The 24,129-nt window shown below is 39.6% G+C and overlaps 1 protein-coding gene across 6 annotated transcripts in view; it reads right to left on the bottom strand.

Moving 5' to 3' along the window:
* Positions 1-24,129, bottom strand: part of PIGN (phosphatidylinositol glycan anchor biosynthesis class N) — a 105,609-nt gene that overhangs the window by 64,282 nt on the left and 17,198 nt on the right. For all 6 annotated transcript variants that reach the window (XM_068670892.1, XM_068670894.1, XM_068670891.1 and 3 more), the window contains exons 4-11: positions 23,597-23,695; positions 19,370-19,476; positions 13,239-13,363; positions 11,568-11,698; positions 6,556-6,672; positions 2,970-3,010; positions 1,305-1,364; positions 130-222 (exon numbers count right to left, since the gene is read on the bottom strand). In XM_068670892.1, coding sequence (XP_068526993.1) covers positions 130-222; positions 1,305-1,364; positions 2,970-3,010; positions 6,556-6,672; positions 11,568-11,698; positions 13,239-13,363; positions 19,370-19,476; positions 23,597-23,695 — 773 coding nt within the window. The remainder of the gene's footprint in view (positions 1-129; positions 223-1,304; positions 1,365-2,969; positions 3,011-6,555; positions 6,673-11,567; positions 11,699-13,238; positions 13,364-19,369; positions 19,477-23,596; positions 23,696-24,129) is intronic.

The raw sequence follows: 24,129 nt of genomic DNA on the forward strand, positions 1-24,129 counted from the left end.
GCATACAACTTTAGTCCTTTAAATTACAGCGTGCCATATACACTGCGTGGCCCAGTATAATTATTTCACACAGAACAATAATAATTATTATTCAAAGAAATATTTCTCTTTTTCACCATGTTTGATTACCTTAAATTGCTCGAGAACCTGAACAGCATTGGTAAACATGCTCTCAGCTTTGAAATGAGCACTGTTGTTCAGATATTCCAGAGGCAGGGTTCCCTGGGGAAGAATAAATAAATACATAAATAAATGTTAAAAATTTAAGGGAAGACACAGGAATTTCTCTAACTCTATGGTGGGCCAAATGAGCAGTAAGAGTGCTTCAAATTACTACTTAAATAACTGCTGTAACACCTAACAATGCTCTCACATCATTTATTAGCACTGCAAAGACTGCTTGTATTATCCCAGCTCTCACAGGAACACAAAGGCATGTAATGCAAACTGTTAATTAAACTACATATTATATAGTAATAAAGCCTCAACCACTCCTCATATGCCATTTTAAAAAAATATCTAGAAGTTTTCCATTCAAACCCTTGCTTGGTCCTGACTTGCCCAGTACTCAGGATGAGAAAGTGAGTGTTAGGACACTTTTCTCAGGTTCATTTGTACATCCAGCAATAAGTGCAAGACACAGGGACTGGGGCAGAGCTTGCAGAAGAAATATTTTGAAAATGTGTTATATATTGATGTTTCAAATGGAAAATGAGAAGCATGCTGATGCAATGCTAATTGCCAATTAGGTATTTATTAGACAACCTTTGGGCTACACAAAAACATAGGAAGCAATTTCAAAGAAAAAGCTATCTCAGTGAAGACTGTTCTCTCACTGTTTACGAAATTAAAAGCACAAGATACCATCTGAAAAAAAAAACACCTCATCACATCAAATTAAACAAGAAATAATTAAACCTTAGATTGCAAGAACTATCCTGTTTACAGATTCAGCTTTCTTGATCAAACTCAAATGTTATTCAAACTATATTGCATTTTTACCATCCCTAAAAAAAAACCAACACAAACAAACAGAAACCTTTTACATAGCTTAACAGGGTAGGGTTGCAGGTTATAAAAGGATCGACTGCCTTTCCAAATTAAAGCACTATATAATATATAAGAAGATTAAGTTCATGCTCCAAAGTGAAAATGTATGCACATAAAATTAAAACTATAAGCAGTCTCATACCCTCGAGCAATTTCCCAGAACTGTAATCTTTTCCCTTCTATCTCATCCCCAAAATCTCTTCCTTTAAGACACGCAGATTCCCATAATATGGTAAGACATTTGTACTACTTACCACAGAATTCAGGGGGAAAGGAACACCAATAAGGGAAGCCATCAGCGGCGCTATATCAGCCTGTGCAAACAGAAGCATCCCATTTTAACACAATTCCAGCTTCTAAAACTAATAAATTCAGTTTAATTTTAACGTATCTACATTTGTAACAGTAAATGGTAAGAGACTGTGAAGTTATAACATCACTACTTCATAATATTTTGTTTACTGTTTCTTGTAGTCATCACAAAACGTTGAGCCTCCACTACTGATAAAAGTTTCAAGACTATATATTTAGTTTAAAAAGCAAAATAAAAAAGGTATTTATTCATGGGAATTCAGTACCTTCTTCACTGCACTCAGAAGCATACTGCTTTATGACAACTTATACCACAGAAAGCACTCATGTCGTATTTACAGCTTTAAGTAATACACCAAATTTTTGTTTTTCAAAACGCTCCTCCTCCCAGGTTTTCACAGGGAGGATTACTCAACTTCTCCCCTTCAAAGAGGGGCTCTATATTTTTTCTTGTGCCCACTCAGCCCTTAGCCCTCAAGAAGGTCCCTATATCTACATCGAGGCTTCTCAGAAAACAAGTTACCATTACCTTCTGCTTATGATGATAAACACTGGACTTTCACTAGGTTTATATTTTTCTTTAGTATGTAACTATACACCAAAATTCTTTTTTTTTCTCCACCATAAATCTGAAGAAACTATGCTGAAATCAAAGGCTCTGCTGCAGCCTTATGTTTACTGTGCAGATGCAGACTCCAAAACAGTATTTGTTTATAGTCAGAGAGTATGTAGTATAATATAAGCAGAAATCTCTAAATTCATACTAGGGTTTTGCTGAACACAGCTTATCCAAAGCTTTTCCAACTTTAACCTTCCAGTAAAAGTTTCTTTCCACTGTTTTATCATGTTTGGAGTCTTATTCGTACATTGGGTTTCACAGGATGGGATAAAGGAAGAATCAAGTTGCCAGTGCACAGGTGTACATTATCTCCTTGATTTATAAAAGCTTGACTGTTTTAGTATCAAGGGTTAAGTTGTCCTTTTCTTCTTCCTTTACAGTGCAACGCTACATATTTGTCTAAAGAGCCAAGTGGCTGGGCCATAACTACAGACTTTGTTAAAAAAAACAGCTCAACGATACAGTAAGAATTGGTTTTGATTCATAAGTGACAGCAACTTCTGAAAAAAGTGACAAAAATACAGCAAAGTGACAAAGACAGCAAAATAGCTCTGAAAAACAACACTAAACATAAAGCTGGTTAACTTAAATGTAGCAAAAAGCATGCAGATGCTTGATAGCTTGGGAATCGTGGCCATCGGACTGTACTTTCTTGTGTTTAGCCAGGCACCTTCCATAGCAGCAGGCAATAGCTCAGATCCAAAATATTTTAAAAAGCAGGAAGTTGAAGGAAGGCATCACAAGCTATTTCTAAAAGCTTGCAAAACCAAATCCCACTCTGAAAACAGATGCTATTCAAGTTACATTCAGATAACTGACACTGAGCTTGCAAGGAATACCTGACATATTGTACTGCACTCCTTCTAAAAAGGCATATTATCGCAATTAAAAATGGGGTGAAAATTCATTCAAGTTCCCTCAATTAGTTTAAATTGCACAAAACTCCATTTGGAAGCTTACAAGTTCTTAAATTAGGTATGTTTGATACCTGATTGACATCCAGCCTCTTCAGGTTCTCCAGTTTCCACTCTGCAAGAAATAACAGAGCACATGAACAAATAGTCTAAATAGACTTGAAAGGGATAATTCAAATGACATTTAATGTCTTGATGGCATTTTCTGAACAGTGTTGTTACTAAAGAAAACTCTAATTTGGCTTTAGGATGCTAGCTTAGGAGAGGTTATGGATGGAACACAACAGGCAGAAACAATAAAATGCATTCATTTCAGTTCACATTTCCTTTTATCCACCAGGATAAATTGCTGCCTGCAATTGTGACCCAGATCAGTTGAAGAAAGTCCAAGCTTTTTAACTTTTTTCAGCACAGCACAGAAAGTGATGTGTTACCTTCTGTACCAACTAAAATATCAAACTCAGGTTTAGGAGGACTGTTTAAATCTCTTCAAGTGTCTTTTTTTTTTTTTTTTAAGGTTATCCAAAGGTTTCTAATGTACCCATACAGAGTGGTACAATCATACTTCATGTGTGCCATATGCAATACTAGCTAAAAGCAAGCTCAAGGGAAAAGTTCAACAATTTAGTAATCAGAACAACTACAATGGAGACGGAGACAAACCCCTGAAGCTATGGTGCATCATACAAAAAGCTGGTTGAAAACAGCATTTTCCTGCTCTCCATTAACCTCTAAGGAAATGAAGAGGAAATTTGCTGTTTTCACTGGGGGTAGAGAGCTATTTCAAAACGAAGTTAAGGCTTTTCTTCCATGCCTTTTCCTAGTGTTTAAATTAGCTTACCCAATACCTGCAGCAATAATATGAGAAAGAAAAACAAACAAACAACAAACCCTACAATTTTGGTAACTCAAGCTTAGAAAAAAAAAAAAAAAGAACACGCAAAGCTAAGTGGAGCAGTTGCTGCCCTGCTAATGCTGTTTGCCCAAACGGCACCACAGAAGCAGCACAGATGCCGGCAGGGCTCTGCCCAGCATCTCAGAACCGCAGCCGCCTCACTTACACCGCTCCCAACATCAGCACCTTGTCTACAGCCATCCTCTGGGTTTAAATGAATCAAAGTTTAAGGGCAGCAGAAACAGGGTTTGTTAAGAGCGCTGGTAAACCGTATTTCCCAGTTCTGGCCCAGCCTCATTATTTTCCCAAGCAACAATAGGCATTCAAATCCCGGACTGCATCCTTTTCGTGTCCTTCAATACACCCTGTCAGCACCAGACCCAAACGTCCCTACTTTGAGTATTGCCTGTGCCACGCTTATTGTCAGCAATTAGCTCGTACCACTGCAAGCTTCAGGGACCCGACTGCAAGTTCCCCGTTATTTATGTGCTCAGAGCACCCTGAACAGCAGCCACGCAGCTTAACAGCGGTAAGAAATAGTTGCAACGAGTTCCCATAGCAACACAGGGCAGGATTATCAGTATTTATCAGGAATCCTGTATTAAACTTGCACCAAAATGAGCAAGTTTGTTTCCTTTTGCTTCCCAGAGCAGGAAGCAGGTTTATATTTCTAGAGACAGATTCTCACCTAGATTTTTATTATTTAAAAGCAATGTTTTTTCTCTTCTAAATAACGTTTCTCAATCAAAAATGTAGAAAAACAGTCTATATACATACAGCGTGTCTAGGGAAGGAAGAAACCATAGCTCTGCTGGAGAAGCTTCTAGCAAACCCAGAAACTTTTATGTCTCTGCTTCCCTTGTCTATATATTTTCAAGAGGAGAATAATTTGAGCCACATGCCTTGGACCAGGCACCGTAAGACACTGAATCCAAGTGTTCCCGAGGAACAGGACATCTCCCAGACTGCCCAGCCTGGGTTGCACTCCTGGGTGGCAGATCTAGATGCTGCCCTTTCAGCTTCTTTTCTATGGAGCAGGAAAGGCAAATTCAGAGAACTCTTCAAAAAAAAATATTTTAATCATTTTTTTCTTGCATATCTCAGTTTTATGAAAACGTATGGGTTTGTAACTTAACGGAGTAGCTGAACTGTACTGACCTGAGAAAGTGTCACGTTCCATTTCAACAATTTTTTCTTTTCTTTTAGGCTACTTAGCCCACTGGAAGCTGTAATACACTGCCAGAATGTAACATACTACCACAGAGAGCGTATTCACTTTTTAGAGGATAGTTATTACTCCAATAGAGATTACAACTCTCAATATATTCAAAGACACTTAGAACTCAAAGAGAGATTATTCCTGACAATTAAGAACCTGTAACCAGTGCCTAAGCCAAACAGCACTGTGATTGCCAGCTGGAAAGCTGCAGAACAAGCCTGGAATGAAGGGCTTTAAAAAAAATAAAACATATATATATACCACCAACAACAAAAAAAACCCAAACACCACTACAAGGAAAACATGAAGCAGGCACAGCAGGGTGCAGACATTTCCCCCTTTAAGGAAAATAAACATATCCTAACTGGTAGCAGCCAACCCCCTTTTTCCATTGTGTACCTAGATAGCTCAACAGTCATCTTCTTTGAAGTGCTCTCACACCATTTTCATCATTACTTGAAATCAAATGCTGGTACTAAAGCTGTTAAAAATCAAAACTGCAACAGCTGCAAAAATCATCTGTTATGGATAAACAAAGACACTAAGTGTCCTTCAAAGTCTAGCAGATCAGCCACCAGACACCAAAATCTGTTGTTTTCATTTTTTCCCATTGTTTCTTGTACAACTAATTTTCAATTTTATCTGACATGCTCTAATTTTATAGCAGGGAATAATGAGCACAACATGTACACGGCCTACGCTGGACAAGTCCTGTTTAATCTGTTACCAAATACCTTCTCAAGAGCAAGGTGGGGTTAAAACCCCATGTCTGAAGTCATTTTTGCCCATTTTCTCTTCTCTAACGCAGCTTGACAAACAATCCAATAAAATATTAAGTCATTTGATCCCAAGCAACACCATGAGAGATTCAAGGCATCTTAAGAAACAGAGCAGGCTACAGAAGTCAAAGACATGAAAAAGGAAGAGTTTATGCAGTTAATCACATCTGATTTTCAAATCCCAAGGAAATTCCAATAAACCAGTATTTACAGTTTTGAAATATTTATTATTATTATCTTAAATAGCAGTGTTTACTTTCCTTAGGTAAGTTACAAATGGGAAAATTAACAGTAAAATAGTCACAGTTATTCATTGAGAAAGACTGTTTGTATTTCCTCAAAAGCCACAAGGATGAATGTGAGATAAGATGCTCCAGGCAAGTTCCCAGGATTCTACCGTGGAGCTAGAAAGAGGTCTTTGGACCCGTCAATTTATGTTTCTGTACAAATAACTTGTAACCTCTAGGAGTCTTCTGAAGAAGCAAGTCTCCTCCGTAACTAAATTTTAAGAGTGTTAATAGTCTTCTGTATGCAAAGAGAAAGTCCTCAGTTCCATGACTCAAGAAGAAATGACTCTGATATTATCTATCCAGTTTTGCTATAGCCTCCACATGTACATCTTGTCACCTTTTCTTTCTACACTTTCTCGCACAAAGCAAGTCACATTTACTGTAATGGAAGAGAAGTCAGTGAAGCTTAACAGGTATAACTGCTGAACACTGCCCTTTCCACTAAAACCTCACACTTAAGTTTCATATTTTACATACCTTTCAAAAAATTGTCTTCAAAGACCTGGGATGTGACTTTCTGTGGATAATTCACTCCAGCACCCCAAACAATCAGGGGTGTTAAAGTCTCTGAGGGATGGCCAGCTCCATGGGAACCTAAAATACACCAAACCAAAAACAACCTAAGCTTCATCATGCATAGTGTAATAAATAAATGTTCACACACACAGTTTTTAGTATTGAACTTATGTTAAGATTGTTACAGGATCAAAACTCAAGGTTGAATGAGGTTGGGAAACTGGTATCACTCAGGTCAAGCCTATCCAAATAAAATGTTGTATATGAAAAAAAAAAAAGGAAACTGTTAATACAGAAGCTAAAGCCAAAGTGTTCAAAAGCCTTAAAGTACAGAAGAGTCACCTGTTGAAATCCTGTTGCATGTGCCTGTCCCTGAATGCTCCATGGAAACCAGAGCTGGTTGATTAGAGCAATTAGTTAGTTATGTGCCTAGAAATCACACAGAACTGATCTCTGTGGTACTCAAATACGGATTAAACTTCAATTTCAAAACCAAGGGACAAGATACATAGCATCTGCCATCCTTTCCCAGTGATGCGAGTTCATTTTTAAGGTTTTAAAGCCTGGTAGCACACTTTAAGAACTGATGAAACAGCACGTCCTTCCCTGAGAAATTTAATTTCCTAAAGATTAACATATCAGTTACCCAAAGGAGAAAACAAACTACAACATCTCAACACAGCTGCACTGAAGCAGAAACCACACAAGCTTGAAAGAAACTTTGGTCATTGGATTCAGCAGGTGAGGTGCCACAGCAGTGACATAATCCAGTCTCAAAAGTAATGAGATGGTTATACAAACTATGCTGGTCATGGCACATGCTACAAGACTATACGATTTATTTGTGTGTGTGTAGACCCCCTCTGTATGTATATTTTAATCATTCAAGAGGATAGAGAATTGGCCCTTGCTTCAAGGGCTATTTTTTTTTAATTTTTTTAAAGTAAAAAACAATTTGATATAAATTTGGGAATAGCACTGAGGTTGCCTGTACAATTGCTATGGCAGAACTGAAAAGCCAGCTCTACTTTCTTTAAACAGCCACGCTGGTCTGCAAATAAGATTTCAGACGTACAGAAATCCCTTGGAAGGCATTCTCTGGGCTCAACAGCAGCAAATACTCCTCCTCACAGAGTTTGGGAAAAGAACAGATGGAGGTCACACTTCCTCCATGCATCAGCTATTTCCTTGTATCACAGGAGGGAAGTACGGGTTTTGGTGAGCTTTCATTTTATCTGAGCCACCAGCTCCATCAGCATTTTAGTGAGTGTGCCTCCATTAACACTGCAAGACAGATGTAGCTGAGCAAGGCAGCTGTACCCACCGGCCTATTTTAAGGACCAGGTTTCAGTCGAATCTGAACTATGGAATGAATTATTGCAGCTGGGTCGATTCCCTGTACCACCTGCCAGCACCCCCAAAACAGACACTTTTTTAAGGGGAAAGGGAAGGAGATGGTGCTGCTGGTTTAGGTTTCTGTGCTGTCCAGCACAGCGGTATGTTTGCCAGGAGGGCAGCAGGAACAAGAGGCTGTGATGAGGGTCGGTGTGGGACTGCCTGTGTTAGCAGTCAGGAATCCCCTCTGAGGTCAGCTTAAAGCAAAATCACGGAGTCAGACTGAGAAAGCAAGTGATTATTATCAGCCCTTGCTAACAACAGCTGGAAATACTCCCAAACGTCTTAATTATTTAAATAAATCTGGTGCCCACCCCATTCTGCAAATAGTCACTGAAAGACTGTAGCACTTGTGGATACCACAAGCCTGAATAAAAACCCGCTGCAGTAGCCTTCAGAAGGCTGGCGATGGGCCCCTGCCTCTTCTTTAGGTTTGCTCTTGTATTCACTCAAGTCAGCTCTAAAGTCACTGACACGCCTGGCTGAAGATCAAGCTTTCACTTCTGACAGGAGGGAATGACAGAGGACTGTGGCAGAGCAGTTCTCAAAGCCTGAAGTCTTAACTCCTGTCACCTTTCATTCCCCCTTCAAAGGTTCCAGTACATAATGAGAACGCATCAGAATATATATAAATACATTTTATTAACAAGACTACCTGCTCTTCCAAACTAACAGCAAAGCTGACCTGTTTTCAGCTATTGAATCAAAAACATGCACTAACTGGAAAACTAATCCAGGCTGATGCAGATGAAAGACAGGCCTCTGAATACCTTAAGATGGCATTCATTTTATATTCACACACCTGCTGAAGAGTACGCAGGACACTCTGCAGACAGCAAGCTGCTGATGAGCCAGCAGCATGCTCTTGCAGCAAGGAAGGCCGACAGCACCCTGGGCTGTGTTACCAGGGAATAGATCCAAGCAAGGGATTATTCTCCCCCAGTAAGGGCTTCTGAGGCAGCCTCTAGGCATTGCATCCAATTTTGGACCCTCCAGAACAGGAAAGACATCAACCAACTGGAACAAATCACAGAGTGGTTTGGGTTGGAAAGGACCTTAAGGACCACCTGGTTCCAGCCCCCTGCCATGGGCAGGGACACCTCCCACCAGACCAGGTTGCCCAAAGCCCCATCCAGCCTGGCCTTGAGCACCTCCAGGGATGGGGCATCCACACCTTCTCTGGGCAGCCTGTGCCAGGGCCTCACCACCCTCGGAGTGAAAAATTTCCTCCTAAAATCCAATCTAAATATCCCCTCTTACAGTTTAAAACCATTCCCCCTTGTCCTGTCATTATCTGACAGAGCAAAGAGTTGCTCTCCAACTTCAAGTCCCCTCCAATAAGTACTGAAAACCCTCCAGGAAGCACTGAAAAGCTGCAATAAGGTCACCCCACAGCCTTCTCTTCTTTAGGTTGCACAGCCCCAGCTCTTTCAGCCCTTTCTTCGTAGGAGAGGTGCTTCAGACCTCTGATCATCTTCATGGCCCTCCTCTAGAACAAGTTCAGTGAGAGGCCACCAAACTGGTCAGAACATATGCCTTGTGAGGAGAGGCTGAGGTGCTGGGATTTGTTTAACCTGGACAAGATTTTTTTTTTTTTGAGGGGGGTGTGTGTGTGTGGTGGGACATGAACTTGTACTTGGCCTGCTTGTACTGCAGCGCCGGTGAGTGCAGGAAGATGGAACCAGGTCTACGCTGTGCTATGTGGCAGAAGGATGAGAGAAAATAGGCATGAGTTGAAACAGAGGGTGGTCAGACTGCAGGTAATGGAAGTGTATTCCTTCCCTTCATAAGGGCAGCCAAGGAATGGAAAAGGCTGCTCAAAGGGGCTGTACAGGCTCCAGCCTTCGAGGATTTCAAGGCCCTGTTGGATAAAGCCCAAGCAGCCTCGTCTGATCCCAAAACTGAGCCTGCTTTGAGTAGGTGGTTGGATTTCCTGAGGTCCCTTTGATCATATATATCATGATATCTATATATATATATATATACAGACACTTGCATACAAATATATTAAAAATTAATACTTTAAACAAAAAAAATAATCAAACAAATTTTATTTTAAGTGGCAGCCAGCTCAGCAATAAATAATATTCAAAGCAGACCATTTTGCAAATGAGCAGATGGCAATTCAGCTGATTTTGAATAGATATGAACACTTTTGTCATCTCTGATAACAGAAAGCTTGCGTAGCATCCGTTAGAAAAGTGCAGGATTTCACACACTGTAAGATGCTGAATTTTGGCGTGACCACACCTTGACTCAGAAGTGTCACAATTAATAGCTATGAGCACACACAGCGTATTAAGACAGACCTATCACTTCAGTTGGGAGCATGCAAGGACAGGAATGTTCTTAAAATTATTGGAGGAAAAAAAAAAAAGACAAAAAGGAAAAAGAATTGTCTAAAGGACCACAGGAAACCCTCCTCATCTGCCTTAAGTCTTGTTACACCAGAATTGCCCCCAGTCCTTCAGCAGCTATGGTTGTGCCCTTCACAAGTGCCCCCTGTGAGTACCAGCCTGGCTGGCCACCTGCCCCGCTCTCCTGTTCTCACAGCTGCTCCTCCTACTCTCCAGCACCAGCCTCTTCTAGAAGATCACGCAGCAGTCCCATCCTTCCTGCTGTACCTAAAAGCAAAAGTGGGAAGACAGACCACCCCAGAAAACTTGGTCACCAGCTCCCCGTCAGGCTCCCCACCTTTCCTTTTTTTTTTTTTTTTTGTCTGTTCTGTTCAGATCTGTAATACACAATAAATGTTTGTTCATTGTCTTTTGTAAAAACAAGGAGTTCTGTTTGAGGAACAGGAGTTGTGAAAACTCCCTGCTGAAGTAAGGAGCTGTATAATGCTTGGCTAGACACTATGAAAATTCCTTTGCTTAATGTAACAAAAAAAAAAGAACCCTCTCCCCTTCTCTCCTTCTGCATCTCAGTAGCCTCTTTTGTTCAAAAAACACTGCTGCAAAGCTCATGTAACCATCTCCTGATAAGTTGTTAAACTAGTGTATCAACATCTTGCTTTCCTGTCTCACGCTGGGCCAACATGACCAAATAAAGAAAGAAGTTGAACCACAACGCCGAGGAAGACTACGGCCTTCATCTTCACGACCACCAGAGGGACAGAGACGACCCCCTAGCAACAGTGCGCGCAGTCGCAGAACATACCCAGACGTGCTGCGTAATCCTGAAATCACCAAGATACAAAAAGGGACCCTGGGGGGGGTGAGGTGCGCGCCGTTGGCGGAGCCGAGACTCCCCGGCCGCCCAGCGCTGTTTTGCTTGCTGTTGCTTACTCAATAAATTCCTTTCTATTATTAATGCAATGCTCTCTGAAAATTAATTAAGGGGGCAACTTATAACAAGATCTGCAACCCAGCTGTCACAGGACTGATGAGGGCCCCTGCAGCCCCCATTAACCATTTCCTAATTCTCCTGGGGTTCATACACAAGCAATATTTATCAGATCAAAGCAGAAGCTCCAAAGCTTCTAACAGGACAGCGCTCTAATCCCACTCCAGATGTATATCCCACACCCCACTCCCACTCATTAACTCAGCTGACTGTCAACATTTAAAAATGCTCACCCCAATCTGTCATTCCATGGTCAGAAGTTAAGATAAATGCAGTTTTTCCATCATTTCCATAGAAGCTTTCAAGCATCGAAGCAATTTCTTTCACACCCTCATCAACTTTTCTAATATTCTCCTTGTACTCCCTGGAGAAAAAAAAAAAAAGTTATTAGATTCAAGGTAGCTTTTGCATTCGGTATAAAGCAAGTTATCCACAGTAATTATGCCCAACTTTATTCCTCACAGAACCTCAAGGTAACAAAAGACATTCGAGATGTAAAACTCCCCCTCTGCTAAGTCTAATGTGAGATACTGAACTGCCACATTGCAGTTTGAAAGTCCCTTGAACTACAGGCTCAATGGCTTTTTATTTGTATTGCAAATCTAACCGGTCCTTGATGGTGGACAGCTTATTACCCATAGTAATGAAGCAAATTTACCAGGGAGTGTAGTGACAGGACAAGGGGGGGGGGGGGGGGGTTAAACCAGAAAAGAGTAGGTTTAGTTTAGATATAAGGAAGAAATTCTTCACTCAGAGTGGTGAGGCGCTGGCACAGGCTGCCCAGAGAAGCTGTGGCTGCCCCATCCCTGGAGGTGCTCAAGGCCAGGCTGGATGGGGCTGTGGGCAGCCTGGGCTGGTGGGAGGTGTCCCTGCCCATGGGGTTAGAACCAGGTGGTCCTTAAGGTGCTTTCCAACCCAAACCACTCTGTGATTCTAACAATTAAGAATCATAATAAAGAATTCTGGAAAATTCAAACACATTAAATTAGAAGTTTCAGAAGTTATTTTACACTAGTAACTAAGACCTCACAACGCAGGAACTGCTTTGAGACTATTCATATATCAGCACAGATCCCAGAGTTTGAGTCAGAGGCTAAACCAAAAAAAGCATGCATTTTTTAGAGACAGTAGCAAAGATTAACTGTTGGCCAACCAATTTTCTATTTGTTGCTGTTGCTAAAGTCAATTTGAAAACACCAAAATAGAAAAGAAAGTGAGACATACAACAAACATAAGCTTTGGAATGACGTAGAAAATCAGAACAAGGATTTTGAAAGTATGCAAGGATCAGGAGAAAAGAAAAAATATAAAATCCTATATACAAAACATTTGACTAAACAAAAACAAATCTCTCAAATACCCTACTTCAAGGTGAATTGATGATGAATACTGTTAATAATCTAAACTTCATTCAAGCATCCTAGGAAAGCTAAAGGATGCCTGACAAATTGCAGCATCGATATTTTTGATCTTACTTTTTTCTGCAGAACCAGTCTTACAAACTTTCAGCCATGCAGAATCCAAAAAAAAATGTTTACATTTTACATGTGAAAATGCAGGTCCCTACAGATCCTCTAGATCATGTATAAACTGAATTAGAGGACCTGCTAAAAAAAACAAACAAACAGATTTGAGTAGAGAATTAGAACCAAGCATAAGGTGTACATATATAGCAAAAAAAACCCAACAATAATAATAATAAAAAAACGTCTATAGAGAAGACCTTAAAACAAGAAACCTCCCAAAATTCAGAGCATAAGTAATCATGGTGACATACACGGCCTATTGTAGAAACCCCCAGGACTGCAAGTCTTGTTTGGGGCTTGATAAAGAGCAAGGTCAAGAAAAAGTTTCTGTATGCACTCAACATTAATAAGAAAGATATATTTAACCTCTCCAATTACCTTGAGTTTGGCCGATGAGCATGTCCATTCGTGTCTATGCCTAGCAAATGCATGAACAGGACCACTTTTTCTTCATTTAGCGCAGAGAACAATGTTTGATTACTTCTTGAAGAATTAAAGAAGCTCTGTATGGAATAAGCCATTAAGATATTAATCTGAGAAGAATGGACAACGATGACAGGAAGCCTATTAAAACTAAAATGCAGCTGGTTTTGCATCAAAATACCAGTAGTTACGAAGAAAAAATTGCTTCCCAATTTACTTACTACCATCAATGTAGTCAGTCCAAGGTTTCAGCTTATTTAGGACAGGCAACACTTAATTTTATTTTTTTCTAGTTCCCATTAGGGAGGTATACCAGATGACTCTATCAACCCTTCTTTGCCTCCTACCTGTATGCAACTATGCACCATTCCTGAGCTCCGCTTACAGCTTCATATTTCTACTGATTTTTAAGCTGGAAGTAAAGTTCTCAATCCTACTGCTGCTTTGGAAGCAGATCCTGCAGGACTGAGATACCAAGCTACAACTCATTTGCAGGAACCAAATTAAAACAGAACAAAACAAGACACGCTTTGCAAATACAAGCGCTACAGAACATACATCTGCCTTGCACATGTCCTACTTAAGCATCCCCGAGGCAGATGCCAGGGGGGGATTTTCCCCTGAGACTGTATGAGTCTTGACATGGCTATCGAGATTTAGACCAGCCACATTACAGCAATGCAAAATGCAGGCAGGCAGCTATTTCAGCATGATCCCCCTAGAATAAGAACTGCCCAAGGAAACAAGGTTGGGTAAGGTTTCAGTTCAAAGAGCATCCAGAGGACCTTTCAGTAACAGGAACGGAGAAAAGTGTCTCTGTATTTCACACAGGAGCCTAGGGAAAATGCTGGTAGACAACAAACCATTTCTGTCGCCAAAGGGAAAAGCAACCTACCACATACCTGTGATGGTGGTGGAGCTGCTAAAACTAAAGCTCACACCTTGGGTAAACTAAAATCATTGCACCAAGAAGAAAACCAAGTTGGCATAAAGAGCACCATGGTAAGCTGTGTCAGGATACCATGACAGTACTCAATTCTACCCTTTTTCCCCCCGAATATAGCCTAGCCACAGACTGATATTTGCACAATCCAAACGTCAGCTCTTCTCCAAACAAAAAAATAGCCTTACCCAAGCCCAGACATGTTTTAAATGAAGGTACAAGAGAAAAAAAGAAATAAATCTGGTAGCATTGTTTTGAAAGCAGTATAATTATTTTTATAGATGTTTCCATTTCCCACATGGGTCTGTCCACCTACACAAATTTGACCACAAACTGAAGCAGCCTCCCAGAACACACACCAATAATTTACAGGATACTGTATAGTTCTGTTTTATTTTTAATTAAATATCAGAACAGAAACAGGAAATTACTGGAATTATATCTTAAAACATAGATGAATATTAGAAGAAAGGTACTTCACATCAAGGCTTAACAAAGCAAAAGAATATTTTAAGAGGAAAGCAAGGCTTTATATTAGAGAAGTTCCTGTGATGCTCCAAAAACGCCCCACTCCCCCAGCACCAGCCACCTCTTAACCCTAAGCAGCAGCAGCCAAAACAACTTGCCTAACCTCAGGCTAATTGAGAATAAGGCAAAGGGAAGGAGAGTGTAACTTGAGCCAGCATCTCCTCAAAGAGCAAATGCAAACTTTATCCCATGGAACATTTTTAAAATCACACGCTGCAAATAGAAAATTCACTGCAAGGAATTATCTTAGGCTGCTAAACTTGACAAGCTGATAAGCAGGAGGGGGAAAAAAGACACAAAACAGTTGGGGCACGAACAAATAACCTTGCTCAAGTGGTTGCTGTACCATGTGCCCACACTTTGCTCATAGCCTTCTAAATGCCTCCTTTCACACAACCTGAAACCTGTGGGCACTAGTTGCCAAGCCACCACTGAATGTGTATTTTTCTCTATTTTTTCCATTTAGCTTTTATTTGCTCTATTGAGTGATATTATCTCCTTTGTATATTTAAGCCAAGTGTCCTCAAGAAGTTTTTGGGGTGGGAATAAACAATGAGGCTGAGAGAAGCTTGGCCTACAACTCTTTACTAGGAAGCTGAAGAGGTTATGGAGCCAGGCTTCTCAGAAACATTCGACAATAGGGCAAAGGACAATTTGAAACACGGGAAATTCCAGTAAGATTGGGACTTACTGCTTATTTTTTATCACTTTGGAAACCATGAGTGCAGCCAGATCTTTGAACAGGTACCAAAAGAGGCTGGCACATTTCTGCCCTCCAAGATGCTCAATGCTGGCCTGGGAAGGCCTGAGCAACCTGCTGTAACTGGCATTCCTACATGCAGGGAGCTAGACTAAATACCACTAGAGCTCTCCTCCAACTTGATTTTCCTTTGATTCTGAGTTATACTAATGACAAGCTTTACAAGGAATAGATAACTCCATTCCCAGAATCCAACCAACTTTCTGTTTTTCTGGTAAATATACATCCTGGCTACAACTGAAAAATTTAGGAAGATCAGTAATGGATTTCCCATTAAAAAACTTTCACAATAAACTGAAAAGTTGTTTATAATGCTTAAAACGTAATATTTAAACATGAAAGTGGGTTTTAACACCTGTAAATCTTAGTATCATAAGAAATGTTGGTATCACAGCCCTCCTTGTATTGGGAAAAGCAAATAAAAGTGTACCTAGAAGGCCTAGCAAATACCTGCTTTACTGATGTCTGAACAAAATATAGACTTCACTGATATCTACCAAGTTGTTGAGGACACCTTGTTCCCCCCAGAACGGAGCCTTCCTTGGAAGCACAATCCTTTCGTAGAGCTGATAAACTGCTGCTGACTGCATGGATGCACAAGAAGAAAGAGACTAAACAAACTTTCTCCTGCCACAAAGCTTCTTCACACACAAATCCAGGACAACTTAATTAAATTGGCTGATTAAAGTTGTGCACACTGATGTGTGCTCATGCGAGAGTTTAAATGGTTATGCCAATTTTTAGATGCAAACTAAAAAAGGCAGGATAAAAATATGTATGTCAGGTTTATATCAGTAGAGCATGCTTATGCACAGCAGCGCTATACATTTAAATAAATCATTCAACCATCGTACTGCTAATTAAAACAAAGCAATTTGTATTGAAATCCACATCAGGTCATGGCACATGGTTTGCAAAACTTCAAAGTTTAACATGATCCAGTTCTGGACTCCAGCCTCCAGTAAACATACAAGGAACAGTCTGAAGGCTTGGGTGGCCTGTTTCCGGCAGAAAGGGGGAAAAGAAGAAATACGATGGGCAAAATGAGAAGAGAAAGAAGCTTGCTATCTGCATCTACATGTCCATTTAAATCAGAAGACATCAACTTAATATTTTAGAAGTAGTTTTGACCCTGTGGTCATAATAAATTGTGGTCAGACCACTGCTGAGACTCATCTCCAAGAGACTGTATGAATACTTGCAAAATGATTAAAATATTCCACTAAATACAATTAGGTTCAGTCTTCTAAAAGTGTTTTTCCTCAACATTTTTAAAAATCAGAAATGCATTTTGAAATACTTATTTATTACTGTTGCAGCATTTGTTCTCTTTTTTTTTTTTATTTTTTTCTTCAGCACAAAGTCAAAATATGATCCAGCTATAGGTCAATAACTGAAAATTGTTGGGTCACATCCTGCCACATTCCAGTTGGTCCCTTATTTTTTAAGGTTTCTGGAAAAGAAAAGTCCAATAACCCCATACCTAAGTGGCCTATGTGGGTGGCAGTAGCACCCACAAACTACCATCACTCATTGACGTTCCACCAAGCTTTAGCCCAGCTGCAGATAACCACTCACATCATCTAGTCTATACCCAGTCTTCTCTGTCCTCAAAAAGGGCTGGGATGTCCTTATACCGTAAATAGTCACTGTAGGAACTATAAAGAATCATTTTTTTCCCCACTCATGACTTAAGCAATTTGCTTCCAATGCATACACAACTACTAGCCAGAGTTTACATACCTCCTGACTAACTTAGTTTCTGCTATATTGCACTTTTGAGGAGAATAAGCAATTCCATAGAGACAGAGCTATCAGCCCAAACACTAGTCAGCCATTCTCCATTTTATCCCCATCTTTCTGGGAGGCAGAGGAAACTGAAAAAGGCCTCGTGATGTTTGGGACCTGCTAACTACACGGCAAAGAGGGGGTACACCTTCGTCTTTTGCTTTCTAGAGCAGGAGAGACAAATTCAGGGACCATAAATGCAAGACAAAGTCAAATGACGTGTGGTTAAGTACTTTCCTCCCTTTCGTTTTATCCCAAATACATGTTGTAGAAAAAGTAGATTTCAGATTTCAGCACATTATCATTGTTACCCATATATTCACAACAGCATGGCTGAGACAGATGCTGGAGCTATAGCAGAAGAGTGACCTGTTTCAGGCAGCCTCAAGTTTCATGCTTCTGAAGCAATCGCTGATGTGTAACTGAAGAGATGATTAATGGAATGAGTGTTTTACGCTAGTCAATCAAGTCCTACCCATTCACAGCATGAAATTTAGATAGGCAAAATAAAGCCTTTACAATAACAGTGGGTGCTGGTTCCAAGGAAAAAGTCATCAGCAATGACATATATTAAGCATATCATTATGGCTTGAAATAAGAAATGTCATTGTGTGTTTTAACACAAGAGAAAGGTAGCACCACCCTCATACACCTGTGCAACTCTAAGTGACAGCAGGGTGTAACTTTAAGGCAAGTGTCCAAGGGTAACCGACAGCCTAATTTGATTTGTATTATTCATGCATATTACAACAAACAACCTGGCACGGGTGCAAGTTCAGAGAGGGTGATGGTTAAAAAACAAAACAAAAACCTTCTTTCCGCTTGCCAACACAGAAAATCACTTCCTTTGAACACTGGTGACTTGTAATAAACTTTTCAACCCTACAACATCGTTTAAAGCAGGCCCACCCTTGGCTTCCTACCACGGATGCTGATTTGGTTTATATATTGGTTTATTTGTCCTTATTTAGGTTTGATTTGATTTACACTGCAGCTAATGTTAATGCATCCAGCCCAAAGATCATGTGGAAGAAGTTTATTAAGACTTGAACTGCATTTAACATTGTTATGAGACACAGAAAGTCAAACCCCACCTAATCACTCCACTGACGTACACACTTAGGCACCAACACCCACTAACAGCATTTCTTAATTCAGGACAACTGAAGTAGCACAGCATACAACATGAACACAGGAATTCACAAATTAAGCACTATGTGCATTGGATATTAATACAAACAATGGTAATATCACAGAAGACTGTCTAGCTGAGCAGAGCAGCATGTGAATGAGTAATCCTGCTTCAGGGCCTAAATTGCCTTTTTAACAAAACTAACCACGGCTCCTCTGGCAGTCACAGCATAGCATTAGCCTCAGCAGATAATCAGGAGTCATCTACATGCATCAGAACAAGCAACACTATAGTTGGAGTAGGTTGAGTCCTGACAGAAGATAAGCAAATAATATTGTCCATTTTTTTTCCCATAATGAAGACCTGTTTCTCCCTACCTCATTCAAGTAGGAAAACACCTCTAAGATCATCTAAGTCCAACCTTTTTCGGAGTATTGGCAAGTCCACCACTAAACCATGCTACTAAGTTCTACCTCTAAATGTTTCCTGAAGACCTCCAGGGATGGTGACTCAGCCACTTCCCTGGGCAGCCCATTCCAATGCTGCAAGACCCTTGACCCTTTCAGTAAAGACATTTTTCCCAATATGCAGATATTTGTTAGGAAATGTTTAGCTAATCACACAAAATTTTAAACTGTCTGTAGTACTCTAAAAAGATAGGTTTTGGATAATATGCAAATTTAAGTCTAAGGAAAGCCAAGAATATTTGTTAAAAGCGTATGTTTATTAGCATTTTAATTAGTATTGGATGACACACTTCCTCTAATCTATTACATGACTCATGATAATCAATTCAAGCCTTTTTTTTTTTTTTAATATATACTTACTGCCTCAAATGATATCTCTTTCAAAAATTTCTTATTTTCCAGACCTATAGTAAAGTAAACATTACCTATGTTTTATACACAGGTAGCATGAGAAGATTCTTTGCTCACCTTAACATGGTCAAAAACCCAAGTGTCAAGCTTGGATGCATCTTGTGCTCCAAAGTCTTCACTTTCTGCTGTGTAACAAAATGTATAAACATGATCTCCAGTAGCACCTGCAAAAAAAAAAAAATAGATGGAACAGGAGACAACAGAAATAAAAGTTTTCATCCTTTTCTCTTAGTAAAAAATACATGAATATTAATGCATACGAACACAAATCCATCAAGAATGACAATCCTGAGAGAATTCAAAGAAGGATCTCTCCTTAAATTATTCCACCATTTATGTTTTTAAGCGTGGATACCATATTTATCTCATTAGCTTATCAGCATCTTTGGGGGGAGGTTGGGGGGAGGGGGGAGGAACAATGTTATTCAATACACTCACGTGAGAAAAAGCAGATAGAAATTGAATAACTTCCAGTCAAAGCAAGTTAAAAAACTTAGTTTTGAAACAAGTAACTCCATTAAAATGTCTAACAGGAAACTATACATCTAGAGCCTTATATGAGCACACAAGTTTTTGTTGTTGTTTTTTTTGTTATTTGTTTAGGAAATTGTACTTAGCTTTTGGTTGTTAAAGTGAATCATACAATACAACAGGATATCATGTATGCCTTTTATACAGGAAACCATCATTTATTACATACAAGGCAGGCAACAGCATGGAGTACGTGAGGTCCACAGATGCAAACACACAGCATCTGAACAAGATGATTTCATCTTGCATTCAGTGTCCACAGAGTAAAGCAGAAAAAGAGGGGGGGAAAGATAATGAAGACCTAAAAGAAAGTAAACTTCTGAAGGCCTGGAAAGATCTGAAATTAGGTGCAGTTTAATGAGCTATTCAGTCTGTGGCTGAGCTGTTAACAGCTTGGGAATGCTATTTCTACGTTGACTACATAAAATCCCAAAGGGGAGACATTCTTCTATCAGTTGATTGCCAGTCAGCATGTAGCTGATTTTCTGGATGTCAGAATTATATAATGCCATTTTGTAAGCTTCCAGGCTTGTCAATGGACTAACATCCCCGTATAAGGGAGCTGTTTAACCAAGATTACATCCAAACCTACGCAAGTGATGCAGGTATTTCAGGCCAGAAAGATGAAAGCTGGCACAGATCTGGTGCAGTTCCCCCTGCTGTCCCTCGGGAGATGTTTCTACTACTTATAACCCAGAACACTCGCTGCACTCCTCAGTCTGAAAGAAAAGAACAAAATACTCCAGGGCACTTAAAAGTGAGTTAAGGAGTTCAAATTGGTGGATAAAGGAGCTCAAAAGAAGAAATAAGCCCTGGTGATCACTGTAAGAACGACTGATGTTCAAAGAGGGTAGAGTGCTGTACTGTTTGTTCTGTAGCATTACAGAACATCGGACGAGACCTGTTTTTGTGAGGTACAACACCAAAGAAGCTAGATGAAAAGCATGTAGTTTGCAGGCTGGGTAAAGGAATGCTACTGGTTACCCATTCTGATTTCCACCAGAAAAAAAAAAAAAAACATGTAGCGGCTAAATGAGGCCATATAAGGAAAGCTTTGGAGTGCTGGAAAGATCTTCAAAATGATTTTAAGAAAAAAGAAAACAACCAACTATACAATATTATTAAATAATATTTTATATTTCTGTATTTTGAGAGGTGATAGGCAACAGTATGCCTGATACTTCTTTGAGATGTGGGGACAAGGCAAGAAAGATGCAAAGATGTGATAGAGAAGTAGATGGTAGCCAAGGATGAAAACATCCTTATGAAGCAGAGCTCTACTGTGTTTAGTGGTGCCATTACACTAATGGAAATAATGTGGAGATGCCAAAAACCCGCACACCAGATACCAGCTGTTCCTATGGCAGACTTCTGCCTGGCATGTTGTCTCAGCCCTTAGTATCAAGATTCAAATACTAGGGTTAGGAATAGAGTTATCCTCCTACTATAAGATTACATCCTTTGGAAATCAAAGCTCTCATTCTGCCTGACCCTCCCCTGTCCCAGCTCCATGCCGTCCCCTCGGGTCCTGTCGCTGTCCCCAGAGAGCAGAGCTCAGCGCCTGCCCCTCCGCTCCCCTCGTGAGGGAGCTGCAGGCCGCCATGAGGCCTCCCCTCAGCCTGCTCTGCTCGGGGCTGAACAAACCAGGGGACCTCAGCACCTCCTCGTATCTCTTCCCCTCCAGACCCTTCACCATCCTCAAAGTCCTCCTTCAGAGGCTAATAGTTTTGTGTCCTCATATGTTGTGGTGCCCAAAATCATACACAGAACTTGAGGTGAGGCCGCACCAAGGTCAAGTAGACCAACCCCTTCCTTCAATAGTCCAGCAGAAGCAGCAGCTTCAGATCCTTTCTCAGTGTGGTTTTCAATACTCAGGATTACACTCTAACCCAGACCTATGACAAAACAGTACCAGGCTGGACTACAGCAAGACAAACTCAACTCTTGGCAAGTCTAGAAGAAAAAATTGAAGTTTTCACAAACATTCTGGAAATAAAGTAGACATTTTCAAAGTGCACTATTTTCAGATAATTTCAAGCTCAACCTAAAAATATCATAAAAATAAGGTTAGAATTAAAATACCAAATCTGCGTAGTTTAAGCAAATTTATCTACTGGAAACTAACATTCTCTAAACCTGCTTCAGATGTATGCAAATTGCACACTAGTTCCAAAGATACTTCTGACATTTTCTCAGACTAACATTAATCACACAAACTTAGACAAATTAAGGTATCATGCATATACTTATATTTTGATATAGAGAGATCCAACAGCATTTTATTTACCTTCTCTATAGAATCCACCACCATCTGACTGAAATATTTATTTTATGACATAAAAAACACCGGAAGATAAATAATGCCAGCAAATGGGATTTTTCACTCCTTGACAAGACCCAGCAGGTATCATATATTCTTTATTCATCATCCAACAAAAACAGTGTGAGAAGACATGTTTCTCACAATGGTGAAACAGTTAAAAGAATTCTGAATATTTTGGCATGATGAAAAAACACAAGAAGAGTCATATGATTGTACTAATTTCCAACATGGAAAGAATTTAAGCTATGTTCCACTCATCTTCTTTTCAGCTTTTTGTAAAAGTGAAGCTGAAGTTAATAAAGACTTGATTCCATTCCTTTGTTTGTTATAGAAGCCGAAGTTTCCTATCTCTCCTCTTCTTTGGAAACTCGTAACAAAGAAATGGCGAACGTCTTTATTCTATACATGATCAAAAATAGATTGCTTATAGATAAAGCTTATACTGGAGTGACGGAAGAAGGGAAGAATACTTTTTCCAATAAAAAGTTAAATCAGCTTTATATCACGAGAAACTGCTTCCCAGATAGCATCTACTTCTCAAACTGTGCTGCACTAAACCTTTCTCAAGCAGTATGGCCATAGGCCAAGGACAGTTCATTTTCGGAGGATTCTAAAAAAAAAAAAAAAAAAAAAAAAAAAAAAACCACCAACAACAAACAAACAAAACAGCTTCACTGGTGTCACTCAGAAGAAGCCATATTGAGACACAAGACAACTGTATGGAATTACCCTTGCACACCCCTGCAGAAAACATCAAAGCTGCTTCCAGTCCCCTGTTTATCTTCTAACTCAAAGAAAATTAACAAAAGGACAGGGCTTTGTAAAATTCTTGAATTCCCCAAATATTTTCCCAAGAATACATCCCTAGAAATGTAAATAATCTGTGCAAGGGCAGCATACTACCTTTCCTCGCTCCTCAGTCATCATCAAAATATTTCTAAATACAAACTGTTATCTGAGGTCATGGGAAAGTGTAAACTTCTAGGATATATTTTTACAGCTTTTCATAAACTTAAATTTATATGGACCAACCTAGGAACAGGAAAAAAAAAAAAAAAAAGAGGTGTGTGTGACAGAGGAGATACTGGGGAGATGAAGAGAGACTGGAGTTCAGAAAATGAAGGAAGAACTTTAAACCAAATTAAAAGCATGAAGTCCTTTTAACTATGGGTGTTTCTCCTTTAGTATGTTGACAGAATTAAGTAAAGCCTACTTAAATGGATAATAAATAGGGATAACAAAATAAGGATATCTTCTTAAAAGCTTACTGTTTCTCCACCCAGTCTTGAATTCACAAACTAGAAATCACATGTACAAAAAATAAACTGGAAACATGTAATTCACCTTCTTCTTTAACTTGAAAATTTCAAGTCTTTCTATTTTATTACCAGATAACTATGTGTTAAATATTCACAAAATTTAAACCTTACCTTTTGCAAACATTGGCAAAATATCTGGGCTTCCCCAGCTCCACGTATATTTACTTTCATTGAAAACAGAGTCAAATTCCACTGGATTCTCCTTCCATCCTGTTAAACATACAATTTCAATTGGATTGCCAAAAGATTTCTTTGACTTCTTTTCCATGCAAATTTTCTTTTTGGAGGGTGGGGGATGGAGGAAGTCCCTTCTACTATTTCACAATGAACTGCACTCCGTAGGTCTGTTTTACTTCTTTTTGCCTCTATTTGCAATTAGTCCCCCATTCATCAAGAAATGAGATGAAAACCTAAGCCAATCTCGTTATGCAAGGATTCAGACAAATGACGCACAGCTGGTTTACCTTCTACAAAGCTAAATTTTTCCCGAATTCTACATCCCCTGTTATCTGATTGCAGCTTTCAACACACCGTGCATTAAGTTACACACACGTATTATATTACCAGTAATCATGTTCTACCCTTTAACAAAAAAACCTTAAAGACTTTCTGTGACAAGGCAGCTGACAAATATAAAGAGATGC

Source organism: Anas acuta, chromosome 2 (assembly GCF_963932015.1).
Source record: "Anas acuta chromosome 2, bAnaAcu1.1, whole genome shotgun sequence".
In the NCBI taxonomy this organism is placed as follows: Eukaryota; Metazoa; Chordata; class Aves; order Anseriformes; family Anatidae; genus Anas; species Anas acuta.